At 48.3% G+C, this 17,734-nt stretch overlaps 1 protein-coding gene across 1 annotated transcript; it reads right to left on the reverse strand.

The window, feature by feature from the left end:
• Positions 1–1,404: 1,404 nt before the first annotated feature.
• Positions 1,405–16,186, reverse strand: HIF1AN (hypoxia inducible factor 1 subunit alpha inhibitor). The gene is made up of 8 exons (XM_062214930.1): positions 15,996–16,186; positions 15,480–15,730; positions 11,516–11,664; positions 8,841–8,986; positions 6,384–6,490; positions 5,917–5,980; positions 5,563–5,673; positions 1,405–4,800 (listed from the first exon to the last, which is right to left on the reverse strand). Exons 1-8 carry the CDS (start codon positions 16,170–16,172, stop codon positions 4,756–4,758), a joined length of 1,050 nt encoding a protein of 349 aa, XP_062070914.1. The 5' UTR covers positions 16,173–16,186; the 3' UTR covers positions 1,405–4,755.
• Between the last annotated feature and the right edge of the window lie 1,548 nt (positions 16,187–17,734).

Below are 17,734 nucleotides of genomic sequence, written 5' to 3' on the forward strand. Positions count from 1 at the left end.
CTCCACTCAGGATCCCAAGACCTGTGAGGGTTCAACAGAGCTAGCTGAAGACAGGCAGAAAGGGCCACCGGAGGGAGGCTGTGCAGAACTGGCAAAGGAATGGCGAGGTTAGAGCAGACAAAGAACCAGACTAACCATGGGCAAGGAATTAGAGCTCTCAAAGGTTTCAAGAGGAAGATGGACCTAAGATGAACAGGATGATCCCAGGCAGAGGGACCCTACAGTCCAGTCTATCCAAACACCTGCAACCATGGAGCTCGAGTGAAGGGCAACTGTTTAGGAAAAGTCTGTGGTAACGGGGCTACTCTTTGAGGAGGAATCAAGGGGCGCTCTGAGAAGGGAGGCTGGCAGGAAGCTTGAGAGGAAGTGGGCAAGGAATGGAGGACCAGCAGCTGGAAGCTGCAGACAAAAGGGAGTAGAACAGGCTTCTGGAATGCCCTGAGCCACTTCCAGGCACACCCCATCACCTATCCCATCTGACTAAAACTGGTCACTGATGGTCATTCCCTGTCACCCTTGTGAGCATCTGGCTTTGAAGCATGGAAGATCCAGAGGTAGAGAACTTACTGAGACACATAGCCCTTTCCTTGGGAAAACAACCCAACAACCATCCATCCCTCAATTCCTCAGGAGGCCTCTGATCTAAGGAACCCACCACATACACACCCCTAAACTGAAGCACACATACAAGTACGAATACCGCCCTTGAAGGCTGGAGAGACCGAGGAGGGAGGAGAGGTAACTCAGACATGGGAAGACCCAAAGGCCTCAGTACCCTCTACACAGTCACAACTGTACTGGTGCAGGGAGGAAAATCAATGCTGCAGGGAAGCCTATAGGGATGAGTTCTTCCCTAGGGAGCCCAGGGCTTGGGGGAGCCTAGGTGCACAGCATATATGGGTGGCTTTGTAGCCCCTGGCTGTTTCATGTGGCTTCATCTTCAGCTAAGTAGAAGCTCCTGAGGTTTGACAAAGTCAGGTTTTTAGGCCGGCGCTGTGGCTCAATAGGCTAATCCTCCGCCTTGCAGTGCCGGCACACCGGGTTCTAGTCCCGGTCGGGGTGCCGGATTCTGTCCCGGTTGCCCCTCTTCCAGGCCAGCTCTCTGCTGTGGCCCAGGAGTGCAGTGGAGGATGGCCCAGGTGCTTGGGCCCTGCACCCCATGGGAGACCAGAAGCACCTGGCTCCTGGCTTCGGATTAGCACGGTGCACCGGCCGCGGCGGCCACTGGAGGGTGAACCAACGGCAAAGGAAGACCTTTCTCTCTCTCTCTCTCTGACTGTCCACTCTGCCTGTCAAAAAAAAAGTCAGGTTTTCTTCATGCCCAGCACACCTTGAGTCCAACAAAGTCTCTTCACAAGTCAGGGCTTAGGGGTGTTATTACAAAACATGTCCACACACTGCAAACGCATGTCAAAACTCTTCTATTGTCCTCTGTCCTGTAGCTCCTATTTGACACCCACCTCTGTTTTGTTGATTCCTAAGAGAAGATGTCTGTACCTGTATCCCTCTCAGGCTGGAGACTGCACCTCTAGTTTTCATGAACACAAGCTCCACCCATCTGTAAGAACACTGAAAGGGTAGTGGCCCAGGAGTCTCCATGGGGCAGAGGAGGGAGTGTCTCCCCACACTGAGCTGGCCCACGGATAGGGAGCCTTCCCCTCTGTCTCCTAACAGATTCAGATTAATGATCGCTCATTCCTAATTGTCAAATTTCTTTTCCTTCATCCTGTGTCTAATCACCAGTGACAGAAACCATTACGCAAATGAGAGCAGACGACTTCCCCCAACTGTTCACATGGTAAAAACCTTGTAATTTAGAGCTCTGATTTGTAGGGGAAGCTGGTCTCCCCCAGGCATCCTGGGCATCTGCTCAACTGATACCCAGAACAGCCCCTCCTCCATCCTTGGAACTCCAACCCCCCAACAAATATTTGACTTCACAATACAGTAGTTTTCTCTGTGGCTGCTGGTATGAACATGAGAGCTTACAACATCGCTGACCTCTACATTGGCCCAAATCGCCATCGTTCCTTGGTGTGTGCCAGCTAGGGGTCTACGACTCTAGGAGCCACCCTTTCCTCTGCTATGAACACAATTTGAGCCTAAGCGCCTTAACCCAGTTAAGAGAAGGAGCCTCAGTCTCTTCATTCTCTGGGGGAAGCAATGCAGAACATGAATCAAGATTCTTCAGCAATCACCTACAACAAGTACTTCAGTTCTGTTGATACAGAAGCATGCTGGGAGGAGTTATGGGATCTATTCAAAGACACGCAAGTTACTAATCGATCATTTTCCCATAGCTTCTTCTGACACTCTTAATTCATAATAACGCTTCCTAAGCAGTGTTCTCAAGATATCTTTAGCTGGGAGTCCAGAAGAGTTTTCTCTCTAGCAGCTTCTATACCCTCTCGGCTGAGCCTGCCTTACAGGGCCTGGGATACATGTGAGAGAGGTAAGGAAGGACAATCAACATAGTCTGGTGGAAAGGAACCAGCAGGAGGTTTGTAGCCAAATAGTCTTGGGCTTGAATCCTGATGGCTACGACTCAATCTCTCTGAGCCCACCTCTTTATTTGTAAAGTCAGAATGCCCACCTTGCAGGATATATTGAGGAACAAAGCACTAGGCACATATTACATATCTAAAACCCAGGGGTCACTATTAAATTATTCAAGGATCAGGGCCAATCCTGTGAAGGTTCCAAAATTAGCCTTCCCCCACCTTCCTTGGCCACCTTAGGTCAGATCTGTATCAGCACAGCATCCAGCAAGGACCAGATGAGTGGCACACACCTGCCTGCTGTGCATCACCCACTTCTTTGAGGGGCTGAGCCAGGAACGTGGCAACCTGCTGAGAAGAGTAACAATCTGCTCTCGTTCCAAGTGTGGATGTGGGCACATTTTTCCTCCATCTGCCTTATTCTCTGATGCACTCCTCTTCCCCCTAAGAGATGGAGGGATGGAGATCACTGCAATCCTGTTTCCCAGCACTAGCTATATTTGAAAGAGCTACATTTGGTACCTACCAAGTCTACACACCCACACTGCATCAGAGAACCCTAAAATGGGGTGCTCAAAATGAACAGCCTTCCCCACGATATAAACACAGGCACACACATGCACACACACATCTGCTCAGTCCAACAGGGCACTGTAAACTGAGCATTAGGGTTGACAGCCATAATTCAGACACTGGAAGTAAACCTTTGGCAAAAAAAAGAAAAAAATAAAACCAGAGACTTCCCATTTCCTCTTCCCTTCCAGAGACAAGGGGATGATGGAGATGGGAGTGGAAGTAAGTAGACACAGGGCTACCACACTGCCCAATTCCAGGGGCCCCACCCCCACTGAAGAGCTGTGAACGACAGCCCTTCGAGTTGTGCAATAGACGCTGCCCAGCTGTACGCTGCAGCCCTGAGAGGGTGCCCATGAGTAGCTACCAACAGAAAAGGAAATTTTCTTCCCATGCTCTACCAGTGGCCCTGACTAATGAGGGTGCTGTGGAACACGACAATGGGGTCTGGCGGAGGCGCTGGCTTTGAGAGGCAAGGCTACATTTTTGCCCTTGCCCTGAGGTGGATGAAAGGTAGTGAGTTAGCTGCCTAAGCTTGACCCCGTTTCGTCTACTCAGCCAGGAACTCAGCAGGAGTAGAGGATGTGATCTGGGCAGGAAGGGTCATGTGCCTGGAGGTTCTAGCCAGTAAGCCTCAGGCAGGCTGCAGTGAAACCTGACCAATACATGATGGCTAAAATCCGAGTTAAAAAGCTTTATGCTGAGTCAGGCGGTACTTCTGGGAATCACAATGCACTGTCCCAGTGGGCAGGGTGAGCGACAGAGAACCTTGGTAAGCAGGGAGACTAGCCAGTGCAGACACATATGCATATGAATAAATGTGCATGTGGGTGCATGTGCACATGTACACACACACACAGATACAGAGGCCTGCACCCCTAGAACCTAGAGGAACCACAGCTATAACTCCTATAACTCCCTGGATACCTAGCACAGGGGTAAGAGCTGGTGCTGAAAGAGAAAAGCTATGTGTGTCTGTAACTTGGAATTTCTGCACAATCCTTGGTTCTTGTGTTCCAAGGCTGCTGCTTGTGTATGGCTTGAGCTTGTAGGTCCCAACTGGAACCCTGGCTAATCCTCGCTCAGTGGAAGGCTATCTAGGCTCTCAAAGACAAGCCGCTCTCTTCATTAGAGTCCCAGTAGCCATTCCCACCTGACAATGCAAAACTTCACAGGAGGCAGACTGACCCAATGGTCAGATCTGCTACCTCTGGCCTTGTGGCCCAGATGCAGTGAGGGGTCCATGAGCATCTCCTCTCTCTCAGGCTGAGGCACTGAGGTTGCAGGAGATAGGGCTGAGAGCCAGAAGTGACATCCTGACCCAGAGGGAGGGAACAGAAACATACACGTGTGTGCATGGACACACACATATCCCGAGGCTGACAGACTGACACACAGACATGATGACAACCAGAAGCTGGGACTCCACACACTGAATGCAGGACTTCAAGGGGCAGAGAGGAAAAGTGTTGGGGCATGAGAGGCGAGGATAAGAAGTCCCTCCAGATGGCAGTGGAGTGCCAACCACCCTGCCTCGCCCCATACACCTTCCTCCAGGGCCATGGCAAGAGTCCAGTCCGTTAAGTGCAGCGTGCAATACTAGTGCTTGGAGTCTCCTGTCCTCCTCAATGAAGCGGTGTGGACGGGATAGCAGTCACCTGGCAGGAGGCCTGAACCTGGCAGGCTAGTTGTATCGGCCCTTGATCATTGTGTTCAACAAGGGCCCCACCTGTAAAGAGACATGAGGAGCCAGTCAGAACTGCCTGTTCCCTGGCCCTGGAGTCACACTGGGCATGTCCAGAGGCATTTAATGTCCAGCCAAAGAAGGGGACAGAATTTTTACACAATCTTGTGAACTTCCTGAAGGTCAAACCAGTATTCTGGGGCATGGCCCTCTCCTCAGGGTCCATCTTCTAAGACCTTCTCTTTCACAATACACTGTCTGGAAGCAACACAAAGGACCAGAAGAGCTACTGGTCCCCAAGCACCCGAGAGTGTGTCTGTCTCCTCAGCGTGCCCTGAACGTGTTAAATACCCCTACACCCTCAGCAAAGGGCACCTGCACCCGGGGCAACAGTCATCCCCTAAGCCCACAGGCAGCGGAGGCTGAGGCTACCCACAGGGAAGAGGCAAGAACGGTACAAATGCAGACCTCTTCCACTTACACGGCAGGCCAGTGGCACACCTGTGTGGGAAGCAGACCTCAACACCGACTGGAGAGCCTTGGCACAGCTGGGAGAGTGTGGGGAGATGCTTTACTGCGCACTTCCCATTCCAAAGGAATCCCCTCAGGGGTCCCCAGCTGGCACATAAGCCTCATGGGGAACATTACTACCAGCACGGAACAGATTATAATTGATCCGCCAGTCAAGCCCAGCTCTCACCAGAAAACAAAGATTTTCTGAACGTGCCCATCACCTCTATGGAGAGAAAGGACAGCAGACATGGAGACAGAAGAACTATGGAGAATCTCACACCCATCCTGACTTACCTCTTGTGGGTTCCCCAAGGCCTCTCCAAGCATCTTCTCAATGTTTCTCATTATGGCCACTTTCTGATGAGCTTTGAGAGGATATTCAATCCTCTTAGGGGTGGGTGCACCCTACAAAGGAAGCAGCAGCTCAAGAAAAGTGTTTAGCAGCAGACCTCAGTGTAGTCCATCATTCCTAGAAACAGCCTCCCTTCTGAGAACCCAACTTCACCCTATCCCTCTTCATCTCCCCAAACTCCTCAGAATCACTTCCAGGGATAGCCAACCACCCCACCCAAGCCAAGGCCATTTATTATACCTACCTCACCCCAGCCCCAGTTCAATCTGGAAGAAAAAAAAATCAACTATATTCACCTTATACCAGAAGTTCACAGTGATGGTAATCCCCCCATTTAGTAATGACTCTATGTGATGCCACCTGCAAGAAACAAACAGGCTCCTGTTTACCAATAATTTTCAGGGGAGGGATGGAAAGCTAGGCAGTACCCAGTTAAAGAAAACCCTGAAGTCAGTATCTTTATGATCATCTCTGTAAAACACACACAGGGGCTACAGGCAGTGGCAGTCAGTCTCCATATACCCAAGAGCCAAGGGCAGTTTCTCCAGCTGCAAGCCTCTGGGACAGAGGTGGACTTGAGGAATTATCCTCCTTTCTTAGGACAGGGTTGTCCCTTCCCCCACATTCAGTATGCTGTGTGCCAACCTTCCTGTAGACCACACAAAACCCATCTTGCCACTACTCAGAAAGCTCACTGATAAGGCCCCCCAGGGAATGGGGAAGAAAGCTCCCAAGAAGCCCCCATCCCTAGCCCCCTCCTCACCAGTACATTGGGATGTAAAGAACATCACCAGGGCCAACCACTGTTTCATAACCAACCACATTTTGAAAATTGGGGAACCTTTCGTAGTCAGGATTGTCAAAGTCCACCTAAGAGGTTCAAGAAAAAGAAAAAAAAAATTAGTCAATTACCAAATCTCTACCAGTAACTACAATTTGCTACTTTGGTATTAAAAAACAGAAAGTCTTTAAAATTCTCTCACAGAATGATGCAAGGCAGCCCCATGCTTTAATGCCCAGTGATTAAGAATCCTAGGCTTCAGGTCTTTATGTCAAGAGAAATTGGGCAGACACAGATAGGCAGACACCTGCATATTCTCTCTCATGTGTGGAAGGTTAGGAACATGATCCGAAAGCATGAGGCTGAGGAATAGGGGAGAAAACAGTTAAGAGTAGGTGCCTTGAGGAAGAGCTTACTATTTCTCTTTTTAGTATTTTCTTTTTCAACTTAATACCACTGGTTGAACTCTTAGCACAGAATTATTCTTATGTATTTAAATCCAATTGAAAATTGATCCCTGTCAAAAATAAGAGAGGGAATAAGAGTGGGAGATGTACAGTTTGGCACACATTCCCTCAGACTTACCCCTAAGGGTAAAGCTAAAAACTTGCCATGGGACTCCAAATCCCATTAAGTTAGCAAGTACCAATATCATCTTACTAGTTAAAGTGATCAGTTTAAGTTCATAACTGATCATAAAGATAGGAATAAGTGTCAAAGGGATCACATAAATAAGACCAAATGTCTGCTAATAATGACAGATAGAATTAAAAAGTAGAGAATGATCCAACATGGGAAGCAGGCCACACAGCAGACTCATAGAATGACAAAAGCCCTAAACAGTACTCTGGCCTCAGAATCAACCCTTAAGGCATTCGGATCTGGCTAAAAAGCCCATGAGAGCATTCCAGGCATGGAAAGCCAAGACACTGTGTCAATAAATGATCTACATGAACGATCTCTAAGTGAGATCCTGGTGGAAGGAAGGGAGGCCATCAAAGAAGGAAGTACCTTTCTCTAAAGGGAGGAGAGAACTTCCACTTGGATTATGGCTCTTTCTAAATAATGAGAGTTTGTGGACTCAAGAGGCTTCCATGGCCTTGGCAGCTCATGACAAGAGCCTTGGGTGATCACTGACATCATAAATAAGAGTGTCAATTGTTAAATCAACAACAGGAGTCACTGTGTACTTGCTCCCCATGTGGGACCTCTGTCCTTAATGAGTTGCACTATGAGAACTAACAGTAAAACTAGTCTCCAAACAGTACTTTATACTTTGTGCATCTGTGTGGGTGCAAATTGTTGAAATCTTTACTTAGTACAGAGTTTATATTCTGTATATAAAGATTAACTAAAAAGCTATCTTAATGAAGAACGGGATGAGAGAGGGAGCAGGAGGTGGGATGGTTTGGGGGTGGGAGGGCAGGTATGAGGGGGAAGAACTGCTATAATCCAAATGTTGTACTTTCGAAATTTATATTTATTTAACAAAAGCTTTCTATTAAAAACAAAAGAGAGAGAGTAGGTGCCAGCATTCCACAGCGCAGAGGGCAACTGTAGTTTGTTATATTGCATCATGTACTGTATGAAGAACTGGAAGAGAGAAGCTCGGAGGTTCTAACCATAAAGAAAAGACAAGGAGATGGGGGTTTTAATTGCCTGATTTGACCAATTTACACAGCATCCATGTGTTGAAATATTGTACTGTAGCAAATAAAAATGTACATATATTGCATCCTCATAAAACAAAAACAAAATGAATCCTAGGATTCAGTATTCCTGAGGTCAGAAGACCTATTCCATGACCTGAGGATAAAAGGAAGTAACACTTGTCTTTCACCCAAACCTTCACTGCCTTTCTCCCCAAAACAAATTCTAAGTAGTTAAAAAAAAAAAAAAAAAAGAAAAAGAAAAAGAAAACACTCTACGTGAAGCAGCTAGGCAGGTTTCTCCTTAAGAAAGGAGAAGATGCATCTGGTCACAGAGCCAATCATATAACTCACTTAGATCCAGAAACATATTAAGTGACATATCTTGATTTTATTTGCCTCTTCCATATAAAGAACAAATAGCATACATGATAAAAGAACCCCATGATTAAATCCAAAGGATACAAACATGCTTTGTTCCACAACTTGTAAGGCAAACAGAGTAACCCACAGTCCACCAGCATCAATGTGATGGGGGTTGCCTCTGAAAATTGTATCTGAGGGGCTCTTTACACTTATAAACAGGGGGCAACTTGGACAAACCATAGGAACTTGGACTACGTGAACTACATTATGAAATTATCCTTGGGTTTGTCTGTAGGACACAACCAACCTATAATCTAAACCTGGCACACCACCACAGGCGAGGGGAAAGACATCCTGGGCTTTGTGCCCAAAGGCACTCCGAGAATCTAGAGTTCCATGCCCTGCTCAGACCAGACAATCTCACCTGGCTCTGTCTGTCACACGGGTGATGGACAGGGTATGGGTAGAGGCACTCAAACTGATCCGGAGGGAATAAGATACATCGCTTGTAGCCTTTAATCTGAGCAAAAAAGTTCTGCTGCTCATCATAGTGAGCAGGCGTCACATTTCCTGTAGGGAGAAAGACATTTTCTTACTGAGAGCAGGGGCACTACTGTACAAGCCGAATACAGAGCCCAGTGCTGGAGGGAAACCCAGTCCACCCTCCTAATCAAATTTCAGGCAGAATCAGGTAATTATACCTTTCAACAAATTAGATGTTAAACTTTCAAGGGTAATAAGTCTATCTCTGGGTAAGGGTCTATCACCAACTAGCAAAGGAGACTTTCCCAAATGCTGGCCGTTGCCCTTATAGGAAGAGCACAACAAAATGACTGTGTATTCGTGTACTCTCCTTAATCATGCCAAGAATTCAAGGGAAGTTAAGAGTTAGAAATGACTGGTATTGGGGCCAGCACTGTGGCATAGCGGGCAAAGCTGCCACCTGCAGTGCCAGCATCCCATATGGGTGCCAGTTTGAGTCCCGGCTGCTCCACTTCCGATCCGGCTCTCTGCTGTGGCCTGGGAAAACAGTGGAGGATGGCCAAGTCCTTGGGCCACTGCACAAGCGTGGGAGACCCAGAAGAAGCTCCTGGCTTTGGATCGGCACAGTTCCAGCTGTTGCAGCCAATTGGGGAGTGAACCAGTGGATGAAAGACTTCTCGCTGCCTCTTTCTCTGTGTAACTCTTTCAAATAAATAAATAAATCTTAAAAAAAAAAAAAAATACTTTGAGGTGTTAGCCGGTCATTTAGGTTGCATGAGTATGCACTTGCTCTGCCGTACTCCAGGAGCCCTAAGATTCTCTTTGCTCCTCCTTCAATGCACCTGTGAGATGCAGCACTTCTTATAGCAACACTAGGGCTCACTGAGGGGAAACTTATCAGATTACAGAAGAGTGTTATATAATTTAAATAAGCCATGTGGGGCAAATACTTACTCTAGGGATTAAGATCCCCACATTCAACATCAAGAGTCCCTAGGTTCAATTTCCAACTCTGCTCCTGACTCTACCTTCCTGCTAATACAGACCTTGGGAGGAAGTGGTGATGGCTTAAGTGAATGAGTGCCTGCCACCCATGTTATGTTGGAGACCTGGATTGAGTTCCCAGCTCCTGGCCTCATGCCAGTTGGGGGTTGTTTTGGGTATTCAGGGAGTTAACCAGCAGATGGGAGCTGTCTCTCAAATAAAAATAAATTCACACGTAAGTGTACATTATTTAAGATGTCACCATGAATTAGTTCTGCACTGGTGTGTGTATGCTCCATTTTCTCCTTTATAACTGGGACTATGTCTAGTCTCCTTTGCACAATCTCTAATTCGAACGCACATCTCCACAGAGCATGTCGCTCAGGAAACACACTGTAGCTCTGCCCAAGTATTCCAAGACAGCAGCCGTCTTAGTGCTCAGAATCCACAGATATCCTCAAAGGAGAGCTGCTCCCTCATCTCTACCTGAGGGATTCACCTCCGTGTGCCCTGCCACAGGAAAGGAAAGCCACAGAAAAACTCAAACCAGAACTGGCTCCTTCCTGGCAGGTCAACCAAGAGCTGGTTTCAACAGGGCAAGTATCAATTCATAAACTCAACTGCTGGAAACCTGTATTAGGGAAGAATCTAAATCTGAAGAAAGGACAGTCAAAGAAAAAGAGACTTCAGAGCCCAGTGGTAAACAGCAATGAGTAATTACTCTGCTTCCTTGTTCAACTCAGTTTATTTACCATTTACTAAGTACCTACAATGGCTGGCATTAACCTAGTTCCAGAAACAAAAACAAGACAAGGACCTTCCCTCTTCTAACTGGAGTTTAAAACTTCTCCTTTTCACTCAAAAGACAAATAAATACAAGAAGAATACAGTCACACACTTGCTTATGTATGCACAGAATCACCTAGCAGGAAACACAAGCATGTTTCCAGAAAGGGAAAGTGGTAGATAGGGGTGAAAGACACTTATCACTGCATACCTCTTTCAACTGTTAGATTTTGGTAGCCATGAATTATTCTTTATTTAAAAGGTGGGATTTATTCTGGAAAAAAAAAAAAATGTTTTCCCTCTTTTAGCAGGAAAAAAATCTGATTGATCCAACAGAGAGTGAGAGTGTTTCAGAAAGGTCCCCAGTACCCCAATATATGCACTGACAGGGCAGCTGAAAAAGAGAAATGGAACTTTCTTGAGTGTGTAAACCCAGCTTCTCCAAGACTTAGCATACACCATCTCATGTAATGTTCACAGCTGTGAATGCACTTCAGAAAGTCCATGGAAAATAGAATGAAGTTTATTTTGTGTAAAAAGAAAAAATCTTGAAATCCTTGCATAGAGGGATCTTCAAAAAGTTCACAAAAAATGTGTATGGATTTCAATATTATTTCTTTTTTTTCTTTCACATCAAAATAAACTTACCTTTCAATTCCACTTTTCCATGAACTTTCAGAAATGTCCTCATGTTTATAAGGTGTTATATCATGTTTCTTCTACAGAGGGGAAGGTTGAGGCTTCAGAGTTAAGGGACCCATTTAGTCACAGAGTTAATCAGAGTAGAGGATTAAAAATCGGGTTTGTGCAACTCCAAGTTGTGCTGCTTGTCTAAACATTTCTTACCTTCCATGCCAATGAGCAGCAGGTTAGAAGTCAGCTGCCCCCAGCCACGCTTTCCCTGTTGCTTATTAATCCAGTTCCAGTTAAAACCCAAGAAGTCCATGACAATCTTTCTGCCCACGGTGTCATTGAGCGTTTGCTGCAGATACAACCTACATTCCCCAAGAAGAAAACTCCATTAGTGCAAGCACCCACAGTCCCTGGCATGGCCTTCACAAGTCTGGAAACACACCCCCAGACGCACACCAGCACCTCCCACAGAGAACAGCTACAGCCGCACAGGTTCCCATAAAAATACACACAAAGAACTTCCATACAGTTGTACAAATTCCTAGAAGCCTATACAGACCCTAGAATGATGAAATCAGCGTTGTTTCAGAGCCATCTGCTTTGGCCTTTGAAAGCCACTGTGGTGAACTGTATTGCTGTTCAGTGAGAACTGGTTCCTCCCTGTGAGAGGTATTGTGTACTCCCTTGAAGCCAGGCTTCCTTACTGAACTGGCATTGGTCAATGAAATGTCCGTGCTGCTTCAACTGTGATATTTAATGGACTGTCCACACTACCACAGCAACTACCAAGTTCCAGATAAGAGCTTCTGGAGCAATTGGGGTTCCAGAGTAGACAAGACGATAGAAGAACAAGATGATGTGACACACGATGAACATGTAGTACGAGTGAGAAACAAAACTGTTTTTGTGTCATGTTACTGAGCTCTGGCCTAAATCCCAGTTTATTTCAACTAATTCAGCCAGCTAGTTATGCACAGCAGCTTTCTTCAGCTAAAGAAAGGAAGATGCCACATCAGGTGTAGGACCCAGGCACTCTAACTATACTCGAGGTAAGTCAGAAGTTACTCAAGGGACGTGAAAATCAAGACACATTTAATAAGGAAGCAAATCTGAAGAGGAGCCAGAAGCAGCCTGTTCCGGTCCTAAGAGCATTACTTCAAAAGGCTCAAAGGTACCTCACTGCCCAGAATCATGATGCTTAGGGAGACAATATTTAGAAACCTTGACAGGGCAGACATGCAGCAGCAGGTTAAGTGACTATTTGAGTTCAGGACCCGGCTGCTCTGCTTCTGATCCAGCTCCTTGCTAATGTGCCTGGGAAAGCAGCAGATGATGGCCCAAGCGCTTGGGTCCCTGCCACCCATGTGAGAGACTGGATAAAATTCCTGGCTCCTGGTTTCAGCCTGGCTTAGCTCTAGCTATTGCAACTATAATGGGGAGTCAACAGGTGATTGGAAGATATTCTCTCTCTGTCATCTGTAGAGTCAATGAACAAATGGAAGATCTCTCTCTCCTCCCCACCATATAAATCATTTTATAACAAGTCTGTGGAAGGGGTGGGCACTGTGGCATAGTGGGTAAAGCCACTGCCTGCAGTGTTGGCATCCCATATGGGTGCCAGTTCAAGTCCCAGCTGCTCCATTTCCGATCCCGCTCTCTGCTATGGCCTGGGAAAGCAGTAGAAAATGGCCCAAGTCCTTGGGTCCCTGCACCTGTGTGGGAGACCAGAGGAAGCTCCTGGATCCTGGCTTTGGATTGGCACCGCTCCAACTGTTGCAGCCAGTTGGGGAGTGAACCAGTAGATGGAAGACCTCTCTCTCTGTGTAACTCTTTCAGATAAATAAAAAAGCCTGTGGAAAAATGGAATTGAAAGTTTCTTTAAGGCTGGCGCCGCGGCTCACTAGGTTAATCCTCCGCCTTGCGGCGCCGGCACACCGGGTTCTAGTCCCGGTCGGGGCGCTGGATTCTGTCCCGGTTGCCCCTCTTCCAGGCCAGCTCTCTGCTGCGGCCAGGTAGTGCAGTGGAGGATGGCCCAAGTGCTTGGGCCCTGCACCCCATGGGAGACCAGGATAGGCACCTGGCTCCTGCCATCGGATCAGCGCGGTGCGCCGGCTGCAGCGCGCTGGCCGCGGCAGCCATTGGAGGGTGAACCAACGGCAAAGGAAGACCTTTCTCTCTGTGTCTCTCTCTCTCTGACTGTCCACTCTGCCTGTCAAAAAATTAAAAAAAAAAAAAAAAAAAAAAAAAGGAGTTCTTGCTAAGGTGGAAACACTAGTTACCTTTTCTGAGGGCATGGAACCCTCAAGACTCGAATACAACCTCTGGACTCTTCCCCCAAAATTATGATATACACATTCACACAAGTTTGCAAATAACTCAGAAAGAGTCAGGGCTAGCTCCTAAACATGAATCTAAACAACATTCCTACTTATACCTGAACAATGCCTAAAACTGCTAAAGGAGGATCCCAGTATCTTTTATTCCATAATCAACAACCTGAGTAATTATACAGTACAATTGGCTGGTGCCAAACTGAGTTGGTAAGGCAAAACTTGGGGCCACAGCCTCCAGTGCCGGCATCCCACATGAGCACCGGTTCAAGCCCCAGCTGCTCCACTTCCGATCCAGCTCCCTGCTATGGCCTGGGAAAGCAGAAGATGGCTCAAGTCCTTGTGCCCCTGCACCCTCGTGGGAGACCCAGAAGAAGCTCCTGGCTCCTGGCTTCAGATTAGCACAGCTCCGGCCATTGCAGCCTTCTGGGAAGTGAACCAGCGAGTGGAAGACCTCTCTCTCTCTCTCTCTCTGCTTCTCCTCTGTTTCTGTGTAACTCTTTCAAATAAATAAATCTTTAAAAAAAATTGCTCATGGTAAAAAAATTTTCCCTGCAAACCCCTTAATCACCCATAAACACAGACTACACTAACAGGTCATATCTAGGGAGACAAAATGTTCTCATCAGGGGAGGCAAGAAGCTTCAAATGACTGAGGAACCAGATGACTGGTGCATCTTATCGTATGCTCATTCTCGGGCACGTGTTCATTCCATGGAATCGCACGCTGCATGGCTCTCAGCGTCCGGGATATGCACATGCACACTGTGCTCGAACCGAGGAATTAATGCGTGAGATGACTGACCCTGTCTTGAGAAGGCATAAAGGACAGAACACTTAACAGCTCAGATCTTAGAAATTCTTCTGGTCAAAGTTTCATCGTTATGACAAGTGCCAAGTGTCAGGAAGAAGAGAAAAAAAGATTTCAAAGCTGTTCACTGAGCCACATCCTGCTGACAAGGACTCGGGCAGACAGCTGAGGCAGGAGACTAGAGAAGCCACCGGTGGGCACCAATCGTGAATGACCAATCAGGATTAGACGAAGTACACAGGGAAAGCAACTCCCCAGAGGCAAGGTCACAGTGTGGGACTGAATACTGCCTGGGCCTCACACAGGGAGCGGTCCTCCACAGTGACAGAAGCAGGGAGGAATAATTACTCTCCCATGGGTGTCTTGTGGTCACGGTCAGCAACATGGAGCATCCACACTCCCCCCACCTTTTAATCCAATCTTCCCGAAACGGGAGCAGCCCGATACCCTTTGTCAATGGAAACCAACCACACACCTTCCCAGCTTGAACTGTCCCCGGCCAGCACCAAGCTTCAGAAGACTGCAAACCAGCACTCTCGGGGATAAATCCAATGACGGAAATTTTTGTTTGGCCCCTGAAGCCTTTCTTAAACTTTTGAATTAGACGCCCACATTTAAAAGTCAGAAACTTTTAAACAAAAGTCTTGATTCTCAGCTTGCCTTGGGCCTCACTGGCACATGGAAACCAGTGGAGCGGAGTGATGACGTCTCCCTCTGCCCAGGGTAAATGCCTTCAGCTCATCAGCTTCTGCCCAACTTCACTCATGTCACTCCCCCCGACTGACCCTTCTGAGCAACTGCGAGTCTCGCTCCACGTCAAAAAGCCCGCAGAGCCACAACTCAAATCCTATCATTTCCTTATCCCTGAGGCTAGCGAACCGCCGTGCTGGAACCACTGAGAACTCGCACCCCTGTGCTCGCAGGCTGGAAGCGCCGAACGCCGTGCAGCAGGAACCCGCCATCAGAGATGCCGGTCTCTATTCAGTCAAACAAGTCCGAGAGGCATCCAGCGGGAAACCTAGGCCTGGGAACTCACCTGTCTTCCCCGCCGCGCTGCTGTATACCCTGCAGTTTCTCCACGAACTCATGAAACTTCATCTCCTCCCTGTTGGACCTTGGCTTAAAGTTCTGGAAGTTCGCCATCTTCTTCTCGTCGTAGTACAGGAACTTGTGGGTGCTCGCGCTGTACACGGAGAAGTCTCCGTTGCCGATATTCTCTTGCAGGTAATCGAGGTCCCACTTCAGGGCGGGATACACAAGGTTTGTGTCCGTCAGCACCACAGGCTCCTACGGGAAAACACCGGATGAAAAGAAAAAGAAAACAAAACAAATGCAGCGCTGGTAAGGAGCTGGTGGGTCCCTGTCCCGCGATTTCAACCGCTTCCTAACGTCAAAGTACGACCCCCGCCCCGAGCCACCACGAACCCCTGCAACTCGCGTCTCTCCAGCCTCCCTCCCCTCTCCGCAGCCCCGCCAGCCCCCTCCTTTCCTCGCCCTCCCCTCCCAGTGGGTCCCGGCCTCCTCCCCCTCCGGGCGCGGCCCCGCCCCCCACCTCGTTCTCTATGAGCTCCTCCGCCCGGGGGTCGCTCTGACTCAGACGCGGGATGGGCCGGGTCGGGAAGCTGTAACTGCGCAGCTGGGATTCATCCCAGGCGGGGCTCGGGGCTTCAGCCTCTTCCCGGGGTTCTCCAGAGCCGGAGGCCGCGGCCTCTGCCGCTGTCGCCGCCATCTCCGCCGCTGAGGACGGCCCGCCGGAAGCGGAAGCTCCGCCTGTTCCGGACGAAACCACAACGGAAACCATAGAGATGAGCCGCGCCAGGGCGCGCTCCAGAGATAGCGAGAACGCGGAGCCGAGACCTGGGGACGCGCCTCCTAGTGGTGACTGGCAGTTCTACTCCCCAGGCTCTGCTCTTGAACTGGGGCTGGACCTGGTTCCCCCTGGGTAAGGATGACCACCTGGTAGACCAATGCACGAACTATTGCTGCCTCAGTGCGCCCAGGCCGACACAAGAGGCACACAAGGCAAGTTTACTTAGGCACTGAACTTTACACTCAGATGTGGAGAGAAGCAAACTCTTTACCCACCTAAGGAAGTCGGAGGGAAAAGCACTGGAGGCAGCAGGAGATGGCGCAAGTAATTGAACCCTGCCACCTACAAGGGAGACCCAAAAAATTGGGTTCCTGGCTCCCAGCTTCAGTCCAACCTAGCTTAAGCTGTTTTGGGCATTTGGGGAGTGAATCAGCAGATGGAAGATCTGTCTCTCCCTCTCTGTATGTAACTCTGACTTTCAAATAAATAAATCTTTAATTTTTTTTTAAGGAGCAACCCCTATCATTTATTTATTTGAAAGAGAGACAAAGAGAGAGAGAGCGCGCGCTCCCATCCACTGGTCCACTCCCCAAATGGCCGCAACGGCTGGGGCTGGGCCAGGCCGGAGCCAGAACCCAGGGCCCTCTTCTAGGTCCCCCATGTGGGTAGCAGGGGCCCAGGAATTTGGGCCATCCTCTGCTGCCTTTCTAGGCACACTAGCAGAGAGCTGGATTGGAAACGGAGCAGCTAGGACTGAACCTGCACCCACATGGGATGCCAGCGCTGCAGAAGGCAGTTTAACGGGCTGTGCTGTGAGACCTGAGCCTGGATCAAGTTGTAACTATTTTAAATTAGGCCTCCATCTTGTAACTTGGGCCTGACCAGGCCCTGAACCCTAAGCCAGAAGCTCCTAAAAGTAAATAAATGAACTCCCCTTGTGATAAACTCTCCTAGCAACAGCTGATTAGCAGATAACAGAGAAATACCTAGAGTTCCTGGTGTCATTGATAGCTACCTGAGACCCTGCAGATCAGCACGTACACCCCAGCAGCTCGGACCCTATGCTTCAGCCAATCAATTTAAAAGGCATCAACCCCAAAGCCATCCAACCACCTTTACTAGGTCTGTTCCCACCACTGGATGCACTAATCAATTCTAGGAGATGTCCTTTGAATTTCCCGTGGGATGAGATGATTTGCTAAATGGTACCATGATGTATAGAATATCTCTGAAAACCCTATAAAAACCCTGTTAACTGAAGGGTCGGGGCTCTCAATTCAGACCCGCTGCGTCAGTGTTGATTAAGAGTCCAGGCCTGGACCTGCAATAAAACTCTCGTGTGCTTTACATCGGTATTGGCTCCTTGGTGGTCTTTGGGGACGACTGAACTGGGCATAACAGTGCCACAGCACTGGCTCTAATAAATCTTAAAAATAAAAAAGAAACAAAATGGCCGGCACCACGGCTCACTAGGCTAATCC

This window comes from Lepus europaeus, chromosome 17 (assembly GCF_033115175.1).
Source record: "Lepus europaeus isolate LE1 chromosome 17, mLepTim1.pri, whole genome shotgun sequence".
NCBI lineage: Eukaryota > Metazoa > Chordata > Mammalia > Lagomorpha > Leporidae > Lepus > Lepus europaeus.